Source organism: Nylanderia fulva, unplaced genomic scaffold (genome assembly GCF_048542155.1).
Source record: "Nylanderia fulva isolate GAGA-0341 unplaced genomic scaffold, ASM4854215v1 Scaffold23, whole genome shotgun sequence".
Taxonomy (NCBI): Eukaryota; Metazoa; Arthropoda; class Insecta; order Hymenoptera; family Formicidae; genus Nylanderia; species Nylanderia fulva.
In genome coordinates this window covers 1,690,164-1,707,384 of record NW_028190293.1, presented here as the reverse complement: position 1 = coordinate 1,707,384, position 17,221 = coordinate 1,690,164, and the positions used below count along the sequence as shown (strand labels likewise).

General features: G+C 30.3%; 2 protein-coding genes across 8 annotated transcripts in view; one reads left to right on the top strand and one right to left on the bottom strand.

Moving 5' to 3' along the window:
* FMRFaR (FMRFamide Receptor) overlaps window positions 1-17,221 on the bottom strand; it is a 48,561-nt gene that overhangs the window by 8,004 nt on the left and 23,336 nt on the right. For 5 of the 6 annotated variants that reach the window (XM_029304484.2, XM_029304471.2, XM_085483022.1 and 2 more), the window contains 4 exons: window positions 6,079-6,375; window positions 5,061-5,537; window positions 1,649-1,917; window positions 1,134-1,332 (listed from right to left, as the gene is read on the bottom strand). In XM_029304484.2, coding sequence (XP_029160317.2) covers window positions 1,134-1,332; window positions 1,649-1,917; window positions 5,061-5,363 — 771 coding nt within the window. In that variant the 5' untranslated portion in view covers window positions 5,364-5,537; window positions 6,079-6,375. The remainder of the gene's footprint in view (window positions 1-1,133; window positions 1,333-1,648; window positions 1,918-5,060; window positions 5,538-6,078; window positions 6,376-17,221) is intronic. The other variant, XM_029304493.2, reaches the window with a different exon arrangement.
* The window catches only part of LOC114932290 (uncharacterized), a 73,999-nt gene continuing 64,212 nt past the window's right edge, over window positions 7,435-17,221 (top strand). For both annotated transcript variants that reach the window (XM_029304466.2, XM_029304461.2), the window contains exons 1-2: window positions 7,435-7,817; window positions 8,045-8,093. The gene's annotated coding sequence lies outside the window, so the exon portion shown is untranslated. The remainder of the gene's footprint in view (window positions 7,818-8,044; window positions 8,094-17,221) is intronic.

Sequence of the window (17,221 nt, the reverse complement as noted above, 5' to 3'; positions counted from 1 at the left end):
TAATATATTAAGATCCATTTTGTAATTATTTTCTTGCAAAATAAATTATATATAAGGAGAAAAGATCTATTAATTACAATTACATGCACATTTTTCACACAAAAATATGGTCCTTTTTTATATAAATTATTTGAAGTTATAAAACAAAGGACAATTTTGATTAATTTATATCAAATTAAATTATATTAATTTCTAGTTTTCTTTGCTAAATTAATTATAAGAGAAAAGGAACATATATTTTGAAATAATTAATATTATTATATTATATGTTTTCTCTTTAATTTTCGGTTATATTATTTTGATTATGAAAAATGTAACAGAGAACATAAATAATTTTGTAATGTTAATTTTTGGTTGTAAACATCTCCCGCGTAGGAAGATGATATTGCTCGTGTCTGCAGCTGCAGTCATGCGGTCTGTACAAGTGGCACGTGTCAGAGCAACCGTTCGTGAATTTCGTTACCCTTATACGTGCTCTCGAATTCTAAACATGTGTATCACATACAAAAAGGAACTTATACACAGTTCGAATAACTTTATTGGTTTCGTCACCCAGGCATATTATTCGTATTTTTATGTCACTTTATAGACGGCCCGTTATACGACAAAGTTATAGCGGTATCGACATAGCTATCTTTTCTCTCTTTTTCCGTTCCGTTTGGGGCTTATTGCAAATTCTAAAAAGAAGTTTTAATAAAAACGGAACGGAAAATATCGGTTTTATTGGGAAAAGCTTCCTGCTCCGCTGCTGATACTGCATGCTGTTCGATATTTTGCCTTTAATCTCTGGCTTTGCGAGGTATTTTGAATTTTCGGTATTTTTTATTGTCTCTGATTCAGAATTTGATAATTATAAATGATGACGTCTTTGCAATAATAGTAGTGATTATCTTTATCTTTTTAATCTCTACTTGTCCCGTTGTTATTATTATTGTTTCGCGTAGTTAGTTTATCATGTAATTTATATTCGAAAGAAATTACATTAAGGATAAAGTTTATACACGTGTGAAATAAAATATTATTTTTGCGAGATATATTATTTTCCATAAAATATTATTGGACGGTATAATATTTATTTTAACGAAATAATCCGCGATTTTCGAAATCATATGATGATGTTAGACTTTACTCACGTTACTCACCCGTTGATAAATGGCCATGTTAAAAATCACCAGCGCGATAAACGGGAACATGTAGTACACGAAGAAGTACATCCAGTGAATGTACAAGGTGACATAATAATCGTTACTCCTCAATTCCGTCGGAGAGACACAGTACACTGTGATATTATACTTCCAATGTCTCTCGGTGTACGTCGAGATTTCCCAGAATCTAAATCAAATTTATAAAATAACATTTTTATTAATTTACATAATAATTTTTATCCTTTATACAATTAATTGAGAGTATAATAAATCTAAAAAATATTTTTTCCCGCTTTTACATATTTTTCTGTCATATATTTTCATTATAATTATTTTTTATACTAATTCGAAAACAGAAAACGCAGACTACAGTGGATCAAAAATTTGATTGAAATAATTTTTACTAATCTTTTTTTTATTACGATATATTAATCTTTATTAAAGAAAATAACTACAGTGAAGGATAAGATAAAGACACAGCTTGAATTACAGCTATTACTTACTTGGGTAGATTGTAAATAAAGGCGAAGATTACTATAAGCACGAGTGCCACTTGCGCCCGTCCATAAGTGCAGAAGGATCTGGCTTTCAGCGGATGGCAGACCGCGATGTACCTTTCTAAGGTCACCGTTAACGTCAGGTACACCGTCACAAATTGCGCTATGCAAGCTAATGGATACAGGTACCTGATGATCTTCGGATAGATAATAAATTTATAATCGAATAATAGGCCAGTGTACGTGCTAATCGCCGGCAATCCGTAAATCAATACCTGTAAATGTATAATTTTTATATATCATTCACAATTTCATGCTTAATGATAAGAGTTTCTTATATATGAGATTAAAGCTCTTTTCTAAATTATAAATATCCATTAAAATCTTTTTGCGTATATTTCAGTACATATAGTAATTAAAATAATAATTAAAAATTGTAATAAAGTGAGTAGTTATTTTTTAAAATTAAATAAAAAGAAAGTTTTTTTATTATATCATTTATTTATTATATTTTGAAAAATATTCCATTTTAATCATTTTATACTCTCGTGCGCAATAATTACTTTCAAGATTCATATTTCTTCTTTTCTTCAATAAATAATCCTTCTAACTATTTATTGCAAAATGCAGTTATAGGTGCCTTCCTACTCGTGACGTTTAATCGATAAGTGAACAATAATGGATCGTTAATGAGAGAGAAAGAGAATCGCTTCACATGATTAATTAATCATCGGGGTGGCTTATGTAATGTAGTCTCGAGAGAGTTGCTACAGGATCTTGTATATGAGTTTCGCGCCCTTCCGGCCCATCTTTCTTACCGGAAGTTCCTGCTTACCTCTACCCGCTTAATGCTATAATTTCGACTTTACTCACGAGATCAGGAAACAACAGATAATACGTTGGAATTTATTTACATAAGCTTGACGTGTGGTTCATATTGTATTTACATAATATTTTGATAGACGCGCGTGAATTATTCAACGATATTAATTCTTCTCCTCCGAGACACGAATTTATTTATTTCGAGAATAAATTAAAGAGAAATAAAAATTTTACTATCATATCAATTCTTTATATTATATTATTTTTGCAAGAAAGCTGTAGCGTGCAGTCGATATTTATATCCACAATGTATTTTAATGCTATTATAAAATATTTCAGAAATAAATTTTCTCAGCAATATTTTTATGAGTGTCTTGATCCTTCTCATAAAATCTTTTTAAAAATTAAGAGTCGTGTATATTTTTTATTCATATATGTACAATATACCATAATTAGTTATACTCATAATTTATTTAATTTATTTTGTAAAACATATATCTTGTAAAAAAAACACTGTAATTTACTACCAATTTATAAAGATCATTTCTACATACATTAATAAGCTTTTCTCTCTTTATTTTTGTATTTAAAATATAAAATCTGTAAAATTATATATATGTATACATATATGCATATTTGAGGTAAAAATAAAAAAACCAATATACATATAAAGTTATGAATTACATGTTTAAAGATATAGCTTAAATTACATGAGGTAAACTGGGATGCGCTACTGGGATATATATTAAAGAAGATTTATTTTAATGAAAAGCTCGGCTATATTGCAAATTTACGGTTGTGTAGAACGCAGAACTGAAAGGGTAATATTAAAATGAGGGGTTTGCATTTGATCATTGCGACAAATCTGCGACTGGTATGTTTTGCAAAAATTGATTTCCGATATTGAATATTCATTATTAAACGTCGTGATATTAATATTTTTCGGCCTTTGATGAACATTAATTAATCGCCAAAATCGTATGTAGATAAACAGGAGCAAAGAGTTTTACATTTGGAAAGGATGGTACGAATAGAATCTCAGTTAAAATAACGCCTTGATGAAAATTCGTGTGCAAGATGTTAATTAAACCTTACGAGATTACACTTTAATAATAAACAAAAATCTAACGAGCGCAATACAAAACTGTAAACTGCACTTCGAGATATAAATTTATATTCGCAAATCTACGTTACAATTTTTTCTCATCAAGTTTTTTCAAAACTTTGGTATGTTTGGCAATAATAATCCTCGCTGTCTCTCTCTCTCTCTCTCTCTCTCTCTGTTTTTTTTAATTTATAAATTTATTTTGTATTTAAATATTTATTAGATGCTATTTATTTTGTGAAATTAAGCTCTTGAAATTTGTAATATTTAACATCGTTATTTATACATATCTTCAAAATTAATATTCTATTAAAATTAGATCAATCAAAAATTAAATGAATGAAAAATTTGCAATATCTATATTCATAAAATAAAAATATTTCATATAATTTCATATATCATTTTTGATCTGATTGTCCTCAGTGTTTCAAAACCTATCTATCCAGAAAATAACGATAACATCGTCATGAACTCTTTGAAATGCAATTCGAAAATGACACGAAACGGTGAATCTTTTTTGAAAAATTCTATTTAGCTGTGGGATACGGATGTGATTGATTGGCAGGTGCCAGACATGGCGATAGTAAACGTGCTGGGTCATCTGGCTGCAATCACGAAGCATTCCCCGAAAATCGTTCGATCCAATCGAAAATCGTTTCTGGTCATGTGTGCCAATTAAACATTGATTTTCCAACGAGTTGCGAGTTGTGAACATCGCAGTTGTTTGTGTATCGCGCAGAGAAAAGGGATATGCCATGCCTCGTTGGCAAGAGAGAGTATTTTTAAGTTTTATGTGTATAAAATATAAAATGAAAAATATTTATTTATTTGTTACCTTTCTAAAAAATAATATTTAAAAATAATAATTAAAAAATATATTGACAAATAATATATATGTATAAAATATTGATATTTATATTTATTATTTTTTATTATACAATATAAACGAAAGAGAAACATAGTAAAATATTATTCAAAAGCGTAAAACCCAGTAAAAAGTAAGATGAGCGTACGTTTAATATACTAACTCTTTCATGTCGTTTCTTCATAATTATGGTGAGAAATAACTCGGCCACTCAGGTAGATTAACTTTGATCGTTTCTTTTTGCATAAAAACTGCAATATTCTACGCCATTTTACGGTATTATATAATTCTACCGTAAAATCTAATTCTATATTAATGTTAGCATTTAAAAATTTTGTAAGTTAAACAAAGTACATCTTTTTTCGAAATAACTTTGCAATTTTCTCGAAGTATCAGAAAATGAAACTCTGCATAAATATACCATTATTTACTGCATTCATTATTCATTCATTAATTATATAAAGATTATGCTTTGCTCGGTCCTAGCCTTTTAAATTGCAATTTTTATACTTCTATTCTTTATTTCTCTTTTTCTTTAAAACTTAATAAGTGGACTTAAAAATTTCGCGGAGAAAATGCAAAAGACAGAAAGATATAGAAAATGAAGGGAGATCATTCTTGCTTACCGCGATGATGATCAGCACCGTGTCGCACCTGGCCAGTCCAATCAGGAGATAATTGATAGACGACTTCATTTGCGGCCGCGACAGGATAATCATTGAGATTGCGTTGCCGAAGATCCCGAAGAGACCGATCAGGTTGATGAATATGCCATAAACGATGAAGTCGGACAGGCCGTTAGTGTTGATCTGCTCATTACACTCGACCGGTCCACCGTCGTTGCTGTCGTTGCCGCTGAAGTTCTGCGCGAACTTGCTAACATTGTAATAACTGAGATCGACCGTCGTCGTCGTCGAGTTCATTTCCATCGTTCAGTCTCGCAATTCTCGAACCACTTCGTCCCGGTTTTGCACTGCTCTTCGATCCCGCCGCCCCTTTTCACGTTACCATTTTCACTTTAGCCAGCTCCTCCGTCTTCGTTTATCCGTTTTTCCTGCTTGTTTCAATATTGGCCGTATCTTCGAGCCCCTCGAATTTAACAACTGCAAATTATTTGTATCAGTTTTGGTTTAATTAACTCTTCGTTATTGCGTTGTTTTAATTTTATTCTCAAATCGATTTTTTTTTCGTTAAAATAGTAAAAGTGTAGGCGTTTTGTTAATAAATATTGATTCATGACAACAATATGCTAATGGGTCGATTATAATCTGCAAGTCTAATAAATTTTAAAATTCAGAAAAAATTACGAGATTATTTTTTCATGAACATGATATTTGATAAAAAAAATATACATCTTTTTGAATAAGAGATTAAAAATATGTTATGTTTCATCATTCGTTTTACAGATTGCTTATGACTTTTGAGATTTATTTTTCTTTTCATGCGTGTATACAAGCTTCACCATCTACATATATATGCATCCATTTAACATTCCTTCTGAATGATTATATAGATTTATCGGTATATCGAGAAAAGACATTCGCTCGTCTCTCGCAGATACACCTTTAAAAGTTTAAAATCGATAAAATCTCCTTTACCGAAAGCACAAAAAAAGTTTCATTAAGAAAGAGAATGATTTTTCACCTTTGTTGTCAGATATCGGCTCGAGGAGTCGCTTTCGCGTTGTCTTTCAAAGTCAAAAGATCTCCGAATGAGTCCGGGTATCATAACGTCGATCCCTTGTTATACTCGATCTATATTTCGCTCTGCACATTATCCTCAATCGTGTTTCACAGAGAGAATCGAATTGGTTTTATCGTCTTCGCGTAGAGAGCTCGGCGTAGATGCTTTTTCGATGTATCGCTGTTTTACGACGAATCGCGAGCCGCTTTGCCATCCGAATCCTCTGTCGCAATAGCTTCAACAATGGTAATCTGTGAACTAAAAAAATTATACGTTTATATCTGGGGAAATAAAAAGTAAAATTGCATCCATCGAATACAAGAAACGCAAATCATTTGAACCCTCTTCGCAAGAACAAGGAAATATATATATATTAGGGTGGTCGTTAAATTGAACATCATGTTGGATGATCATAAATCAGCTCCAAATGTAGAAAAAATATTCTCTAATTTTTTCAGATTTTTATTTTCAGCCTTGAGTCTCCCTGTTTACACGTGTTATGTTATATTCTTATATCAGTTCATTTATTTATTCATTTATATGGTATTTAAATATTATTTATATTATATTTTTTATAATTTGAAAAAATACTTAATTTACTTCAGTTCTAGATGGAGTCAGCTGCAAAAGTAGTGAACAAAATTATTTAATTTTTCATAAAAGATAGTCATAAATATTATATGGGCTATTCCGCTATTTATATTATTTAACTATTTTATATTATTTTATACTATATTTTCGGTATTTTCAAATAGTTTCAACTTTTTTTCACTAAAATTTCAAACTCTTTACAACAAAAATTGATGACAGAAGCAGCTGCAGAACTGTGGTATTAATAAAATTATTAATAAAATTACATGTCAACAGGGAGACTCAGGTCTCAAAATAAAAATCTGAAAAAATTAGAGATTTTTTTTTCTACATTTAGAGCTGATTTACGACCATCCAACGTTAAAATATTGAAAAAACCTATATAACGACCACCCTAATATATATATATGAATAAACAATGAAAAAATTAATATATTGTAAATTCGTCAAATTGAAATTTCGAAGTGTCACGTTTTTCAGCCCTTTTTTCGAAATAATTAAATCTTTCTGAATGCGCAAGTAAAAGATTTTCTACAGATTTTTCAATAATAGATTTTCAATATTGTTTCATGTATATCGAGGAATGTCGGAGCATTTTTCTTCTATTATTTCACACCATCGTTCACAAAAGTTTTTTCATTTTGTTTGTTCTTGCAATTGAAAGTTTCAACAAGCACGAATCAGGGGACTCATTGTTAGACCAGTTGATCGAGCAGTAGTCCAGAAACCGCGTCGTCGTTACATGACTGACAGTCGTAATGTTTACACTCGAGCTTTCGAGGGCGCCGAACTTGATTGCAAACAAACACGGTCGTCTCTATCTACAGTTATTACAGGTAGCCCGAGCTATAAAGTCGCGAATATATATCGTTAAAGGTATACAATGTACATCTCTCGCGTTCAGTAACTATCTGAAATCCCGACCGAATACGAGTCCGCTAAGTTGAAGCCGACAAAATATACGTTTCGCATGACGGAATCTCTTTTGGCGAATAATAGCAATTTGATTTCATCGACCGGGTTATTCATAGCCGCCCTTGTTTGTGAGAGACTTTTCCGAGAGACTGGAATCCGCATTAATTGGATCATCGATGATTGGATTATAAACGGTATGGGAATATTTATTTAAGAGAGATTGTGGGAAATCTGTCGAAAATTTACACGGCATGTTCATTTATATTTTGAATCTGTAATATTTTAAAGTTGGATTTACTTCTCTTATCGTTTTCAAATTAAGACGTATTCGTGTTAGACTTTATACATAATAATCAATGTTTTTGTATTTCGATATTATTGTGATAAGTCCTTGACTCTATATTTTTATTTTATATTTCAGACAGCGATTTTCGATACCTTTCTGACTAAAATGTATATAAGGAGGAACTGTAAGTATCTTTACTAATAAAATTATTAAAGTAGTAATTAGAAGCGAATCGTTTCACTGTTAATTAATAAACAACATTATTGACTTATTTTAACTCATTTTCTGTGCACACACTTATTGCAAAATTATTATCGAATTATTCTAACGGATATTTAAAATATAAAATAAATAATATTATATACATATTTTTAAAAATTATTTTGCAAAGTGGAAGCAAAAAAGATCAAACCGCTTAGATCATGTGTATAAATATAAAGTGATTATTTTTTCCAAGTTCAGTGCTTCTAACATTAATGACATAATTAGAAGCTTTTATCGGTAATTGCATTCAATTATTATAGCGTGCATTCCATAATCTCGAAGATGAGATTGCCGGAAAGTTTTAAGATAAAAGTGTGATAAATGTTGAATTTATTCAGAACTGCGATGATTTGCAATGCATGCGTTTATACTTATAATACATATAAATACAGATAGGCTCTTAAGGGTGCGAAAATACACGTGTGAAGCGAATTGATTGAATCATATTCTCGCACGACTGATCACTTCGGCACATTCACATCTGTTTGAAATAAGCGTACGATTGTATGTATATACATTTACATACAGTTATATACAGATATATATATATACATATCACGCGGTAATTGTAGTATATTTGCCTAATTTCCGCATCGTCGATCTAGCGTGCAATTACGGTTTCCCGCATTCCTGATCGTTTCAGTTTGCGATCATGCTTTGTGCCGTTTGTCTCGCCAGCAGACTATAATTGCCTTTATAGTTTTGAAAAAGAAAGAGCTTACAAATCAAAGAAAAAGACTTTTTTTAATTGTCATATTAATCAATATCACGTCGATATTTAATAATTCAAGAAATAAGAACAAATTGTCAAATACTTCATTCCTACATCTTTGCAATGAGTTTAATACTTATATATGTTTAAGATCATTTTTTACGACATTTCATCTTCATTTTTTTCTTTACTTTTTCAATAAAATTAAAATATATACTCAAACTAAATTTCTCGATTTTATACAAAATTATGTATAGGACTTACTAAAATAAATATTAAATGGAAATAAAATGGATTTACGGAGATCAATCGCGAATATATCTACTTCATGGATCTCACCTTTCGACGTTGGATTCTTAGACTATCAATTTAGAACACCATAATAAGGTATCTAAATAAATTATCAGCTGTAAATCGCTCCGTGAAATAAATAAATTTACAGAGATCAATCGCGAATATATCTACTTTATGGATCTCGCGCCTTTCGACATTGGATTCTCAGTTAGGCTATATCAGTTCGGGACAGACGATGGGGTGTCCTAATAAATTCTCAGCTGTAAATCGCTCCGTGCTGTCATTGTTAGTGTGTCATTTAAAGTCGGGAACTAATTTGCTTCGGCTATTTCTTGCCGCCGGCTGTCGGTCAATTTATTTTTAAGCGATTCCGCCGTGTCGTCGGACGCGCAAGAAAGTTTCGCGGATCGGTGTTTTTCACATATGAACTCGACTAGGTACTCTCTTTGCTTGTCGGTCTTTTGGCACGTGTCGTCGTCTAGGAACGAGATGGCTGGCCACCTCTTGATAACGTTGCGTAAGAGCGGTATTTGCGCGCGAACAGAAACGAACGCAATTCGTACTTTGCACGAAACATCATGCGCGATATTTGCAGGCCAGAATCATCTCCCAGCGATCGAGAGTGTCTTCTTGCACCACGCGTTCAGCGCATTTAGTATCTGGATTATGACACGCGCACTAATATATTCATTTGCAGAGAAGCCTATTCAATCATGATATTTTACATCATTATTAATATCATTTTTTTTAGATTTGTAAATATATATATATTATATTATATTTTATATAATACACACTTATTATATTATTATATATTTATATGAGAAATTTCTGATATTTTTTATATGCCACAGAAAGAGAATGATATATGTATAAATATATGTTTCGGGATTATTGTGATGTTCGATATTTATCTTCGAATGATTTTAATAGTACATGTTACACGTAAAATATGCCGTTTTGCTTTCTTTTCCCTTATTTCAAGATATATATATATCATTACGAGACGGAAGAAGAAAAAAGGATATTTCTCGTCTCCTCTGCATGAAAGATATATTTACACAAGTTTTTGCGGCAAATTCTCTTGAGTAACTTCTTACAATTAGTCGCAGTTTTACTTTCAAGTTTTTTAATTCAATTTTTCTCGAACTGTGTGTCGAAAATGAGAAAATACCGTGCCTTTTCGAGGACCCTCCTTCGGTGTCCTAAAACGTTTTTCATGTGATGTTATTGAGCTATGATTTATGACATATGTATGTGTGTGTGTAGAAACTTATATGATTCTTTTTTCTCATAGGAACTTTTTCATGGGTTTTTAATGCCTTTTTATTTCTTTTTGGGGTCTTATCTGTACTTAGAATTTTGAAATAATCTATCTATAAGTTCTCTTTATTCTGCAATAATATTATTTAACTAGAAGTAGTTACACTGCAAAACGAAAGTCAATTGTATACGCGAAAACCAAATTTTCTTCTAGAATGAAATTATTTCTTTAAAGAGTAAACGAAATTTACACCAGAAAGGATCTGTTAACTTAATTATGCAAATGCTGTGTGGGACAGTTCTTTGCTAATTAATTTTCTTCCAATATTGTCCGTCTGAGGAATATATTCTTGGCAAAATTGCATTAAAATAGTCGCTTTTAAATTAGTTTTCTTCGGACAAGCAAGGGATAAAGCTATGAGAAAATACCGCGACGATGCATTCGGCAATTCTTCTCGAATGAATTCTGAGGGTAATTTATGAGAAGTGTGCGCTTTAGCACGAAATGCATCCGACCGTAATTTGTGGTTCGCAAGCGACGCATTTTTTTTCGGTACGTCGCGCATTAACTTGCGGTTTTATTACGACTATTGCATATTTTTCTCTTCCCCTCCTGTTAATCTCTACATTTCTGGTTGGCAATCGCTTTTTTAGATGAAAAAACATGTTGATCGAACTCAAAGCCAAAGCTATTTTATCGTAATTGTACGACTATTTTTTCTCCTTTTTATCTTGAAATAAAATTCTTCTTTATTTTTACACCGAAAATGTATAAATTGAAGCAAGTTTTATTAGACAAAAAAAGTTTTTTTAACATTGCTAATTTATTCGTGTAAATTATCTCCAATTAAAATGTAGAAATTAATATATAATTTTATTAAAAAAAATTTTTTTCTATTCTTATGTATATTAATAACACAGAAAAATTATTTATATTTCTTAATTAAAAAATAAAAAATGACGTTAAATTTATGGATTAATAAAATTACGGATACATACAAACGATTCTCTCGGTTATTCAAAATATAAGCGTCTATATTTGCTCGTGCTTCTGTTAAAAAAGGAAAAACAAAACGATTTTACCAGAGACCAAGCGAGTTGTTTTCTCAGGCAAAGTTTTGCTCCTATCCGTCGAATGTCGATAAATCTTTTTTCGCGAGTTTATTCCGAGGAACTGTATGTATATATGTGACATTGTCGTAGGTGTTGTTGCGCGAACACGGTACATAGTTATTTCTCGTAGTTCGACTAGTTACGTAGGATCGAAAAAAGGTATTTATATCGATGCGAGAAAGACGGGAAGAGAAAGAGAAAACGAGATAATCTATTAATATATATATAGAATATTTGAAAATCACAAGTGTATTAATGAAACTTACTAGAAATTGAGTTAAAAAAATAAATGTTGTCTTACTGCTGATATATTAATAGTTTTCGAACTATATGTATAATCATTTGAATATTAATTCTTCAGTCATATAGCTTTTCGGTCATTGCATTGGAATGTAGATTTTTCAAATAATATTATATGAATAAATATATATCTTATAACGTAATACTTATTCAACAATTACGGATGAGCAAGAGAAGGGTATTTTAATTTATTTCTGCCTTGAATTAACCATCCCGGTCTTAATTTAGATCTGTGGATATATTCTTCCAAAGAATTTCTCTCCGCAGAAACTATCGTAATTATTTGAAAAATTTCATTCAATTAAATCGGAAGATCTAAGCCGATTAAACAAATCAATTATAAGCGCCTCGACCCTATATAGTTATGTTATTTCGACAGTGCGAGTGTGAGTGCTAAATGAGAAGATATTAGAGATTCGTTGAAGGTTGGCACGTAATATTCGTCGCTAAAACTTTTATTTACCAAGTGGGTCGCACTGATGTTACGCTTAGTTTCGTTGCCCCCGCGAAGTGGAACGGTCAGGAAATGAGATGGGATTAGTGTCAGTTGTAGAGGTAATAATGGCAAAGTGTGAACATAACAGCTGCTACTGATGCCGATTTCACTGCGGACATTGTGGAAGAAAACTCTTTCTCTGTTCTTATTGCAACCTTGTTCTTCATGTATTTGCATAATTACGTCATTTTATTCATTTTATTCATTCGGAACTTGTGTGATTATTCCAAAAATAGAATCTCGTTTAATAGTAATTCTACGCAAAAGTAAAAAAAAAAAAACACACACTAAATAAAAATATTATTATTATTATATCAATAATTTAAAAAAAATAAACCGAAAAAAATTGTAATAAGTTAACAAAATGTTTGATTATATTTTTTATTTAATTTTAAATAGATTGTAATTAAATAGATTTTCTTTAATTAATTTATATTGAGAGTTATTTTGATAAAGTAGGAAAAAAATCTTTTTTTCCTACAAAAAAGAGATAATACTACGGCGAATAACGGAATTAATACATGCCTACACAGATTAATACTTAAATGAGAAGCAACCGAGCGATGCTAATTGTACTTAATATAATCTACTGGTCTGCAATATATTTCTGAAAATTTCTGTTTTAATTTCTGTTCTTTTATTCTTGGTAAACATTATTTAACAAAAATAAAAGCTTCTAATTGCTTTAAAAGAGGCTATTTTAGGATATTTGATTTCAAATGTCATTTTTCCAATTTTGATCAAAAATGTTTGTAATATATATGATATATGTATCTATTACTTTCTTTATATTATATATTGTTTGATATATAAGATATATTATTTTCCTTTTAGAAAGTTTCTCTAAGCAAAGTAATAATCATATGGTGTTTTCTCATCATTTTTCCGACTTTCCATTATCGTAGCATTTAATCATCTAACGGATGATGGATAAGCGTTCTCTTGATGAAATACATTTTTTCGAATTAGCGATGCGTACAATCATTTCATCGTTTGTTATAACTACAGCCAGACACCTCGATCGCGGCCATATAAACAGCAGAATTATTTTCGGTGCTACACTCGTCGCATTTTATATACTCGTCGCGCCTCGTCATTCTTACGTATGACCTATTTCGGTGACGGATGGATGACTATTCTTCAAAAGAATATACGCATCATTACCTTTCTGGGTATACTTTTTTTAGGGAAAAACGTTTCTAAAGAATTCGCCTTTTTATACTTGAAAATAATACTCTTCTCTCTTAAAATTATTACTTCAAGTATCGTTTTTATATGTCATTCGAATAATATTTTAGGAAAATTGCACGAGGAAAGAAAATAATTTTCGATAAGGGAGAATATATATTTGCTGGATAAAAACGTATAGGATATTCATTTTTACGCGTTATCTCATCTCATTAAAGTGTCACCACGAACGTCTAATGTTTGCTTTAATAAGTATTGAACGCTTTCGCGCTTGAACGAATATGTCAACACGCCGTCGCAAATTTCTGCAGAAATTTTCAATCGTTTTAAATCGATCATCACAACTTTTACACGAGCCATTTGGCGAAGTTGACGAATCGATTGCAGGAAAATTTAAGGCCACGGCGGTTTCACTGAGAGACCTCGTATTTTATTAATATGTACGTTCTGATCATCCTATTCATATTGATATCAATTAAATGGATTTATTAGAAACTTGGTGCACACCGTTACGTGGACAAGGTTCGTTTGATTGATAATAAAATATATTTTTGGAATGTTCAGTATTAGTTTCAATTTTGAATACAATATTTAATCAAATTACATGTAACAAACAAAATTATTGATTTTTTATTTATGCATGAATATATTTTGTAAATTATAAATCAATACATATACATTTTTTTATATTAATATATAATTTCTTTAATATTTTTGTATAAAAATTAATAAAGAAAAGAAAATTATTTTTCTTTGTTACAAAATTATCGCTTTATTCGTTTCAATCATTAAAAATCACTTTGTTTTGTATAAAAAATGTTTTGTAGTTGCGTGTAAATATATTTGAAGATATCATCTTTTAATTAAACGATATAGTCATATTGGAATCTTGAAATGCGTAAAACAATTTTCCTTGAAAAATTCCACATTTATCGAATGTTAAATGCTCAACATATAATGCACAGAGAAATATATAATACGTACTTTAGAGACATTACTGTTCTGGAATAGGAAATTCCTGTTAGACGAAAAAACTACTTTGTATGGGTAAGGTATATGTTTACTCTTTGAGATCGATGTTTCCAGCTGTTGAACTACAATATTGGCACCAACTATTGAAAGAATTTGCTGAACCGGAATGTCATGATATGATAATTTAATATTATTATTTACCAGAGAACAACATTTTGATATATGTATATGTTTTGCATTAATTTCTGTCGATTGCGTAATTTTGATCGGATAGAAAAAAAATAGATAAACAATTTTCCTCAACTTTAAATTAAATATAAAATCAAAAGTGCATTTGATAATGACTCTTTCTATAATGTTTTTGTTGACACTGATAATTTTTAATTCTACATAAAATGTAAGAATTAAACATTTTATTTAGCGTTAAACACTAAGTTTTAAAATATTTCCAAGATGGTTAAACACAAATATTGGAGAAAGTGATATTTGTTCGGTGTATTAATATAATAATTATTGTTTTTAATTAATATAAACAATTAACACAAATTTCAATAAAAAAAGAATAGATAAAAAATTTGTGGTTTTCTTCAACTTTAAATTAAATTAAAAATCAAAAGTGCATTTGATAATGACTCTTTCTATAATGTTTTTGTTGACACTGATAATTTTTAATTCTACATAAAATGTAAGAATTAAACATTTTATTTAGCGTTAAATACTAAGTTTTAAAATATTTCCAAGATAATTATTAAAGTATTGGAGAAAGTAATATTTGTTCGGTGTATTAATATAATTATTGAGTTTTTAATTAATATAAACAATTAACACAAATTTCAATAAAAAACCGATAAAATTCTGATATTCGTTTAAAGACAAGCTACGCAAATAGAAGCAAAAAGACAATTCGTTCTAACTGTAAAACGGAAAGAGCCTATCGTCAACTTGGTAAAATGATCAGCTGTTGCTTTCGTTATTGCCAACCCTCTAAAAATACGAGTAGCTTCTCTCTGCTGCGAATCTTATTCCTTCTGCCGCAGAGCTCTGAGTCAACTATAGGAACTCCTAGGTTAATTTTAACCACCGAACACAGTGTTCCCTGAATACTGTCCGACAATCTCGACACTCTATACGAGACCGCGCGGCCTTGATGACTTCGCGAAACGCGAAGATGAACTTTCTCTTACAAGTTCTCGAAATTTGCATCAGCCCTCCCTTGAAGAAAATTTAAATTTAGTCGTAGAGTTTGGATTAAATAAGTAGTCTTAGAAATTTATTCTTCTTTACGTTACAATTGTACCTATAACTAAAGTTTCGCCCAAAATTTTAACTCGTGTTAAAGAGCGCTTTTGAAATGTGGAATAAAATAATGTTCATTCCGAACATATTGCAATCAAATTTAAGCTCCTTTATAAACTTAATTTTCAATATCCCGTACGTGCGGTTGCCTGGTGTAAAATTAATGAAGGACGAAATTAAGATTTTTTTTGTTTCCGTCCCGTTAGCTAAGCGATTTGCAAAGTGTTTGCTCGCGATGTAAACTCTTTTTAAGTAGATGGGATCCGCTGTACACGAGGCGCGTGTTTTCCGAGTGGAAAATCAAATGTCGCTGACGTTGTAGAGACGTTATTTCTTAATAAATCATAAAATGTAAGCTTAAACGACTTGACTACGACGTAACTAGCAATTTTATTTGATTATTTCACGACGTTTCGACCATTTGGTCCTTTTCAAATGAAATTTCATCAATTAAACCGAGATTAACATAACATCACACCGGTGTTATTTGAAATCGAAAGTTAATCATAAAATGTAGTTTATATACTGAGAGTATACATATATCTAGAATTTCGCAATTTTTATAATTTGTGTACACATTCGATTTTTCATTTTTCATAATTTACACCCTGTCGTTACTTACTTTCTCTACCCCTTTTTTAACAAATAAAATAAAAGTACAAAGAATAATACATATGTATATTAATTAAATTATATTTATGTTAAAAATAAAATATATAATTTTTATTTTCAATATTGTAAAAATTTGTGCATGGAAAGAAATGCGAATTTGTTTTCTTTTATATCAATATGAAAAAGTGATTTATTATTATGCATCGTATAAAGTATTCAATGAGAGTATCGATTTATTCTCGCAGATTTTTCCCCATTTTTTATTAATAAAAGTCACGCGCTGGATAACTATCACTGCCCGCTTTTAAGAGATAATACGATTATAGCATGAAAGATTACCAGCTATACAAACAACTCTAGAGCAGTCCGTATGACGTCAATTGACAAAATGACCAGCATTTATTTCGTGACGTCATCATACTGAATCAGATCGAATTTGACAGTTTAAGAATTGTGGAGGGTTCTCAACAATAATCTAATACTTTTTTAATAGTTTTTAATAGTTACATGAAATTTATTTATTTTTTCTTGAAAATTTCTTTTTCTTCTAATTTTTCTATTTTAAGGAAGAACATTTTAAATCTTTTAAAAAGTAAGCTAGCTAAATGTTAATTGTTGCTTTTAGTATGAAAATTCCACGAAATAGTTTTCGTTCAAGGATAAGCAAAGATTAGTCGTTATTTTTCTGTATTTGCGTCATATTTTGTCGACAAATATAACACTTTAACACCTGTTTGATTATAATTTCGGTTTCATAGTACTAGATACAATTGAGGAATTTTCTGGCCAATTTTTTCAGCGT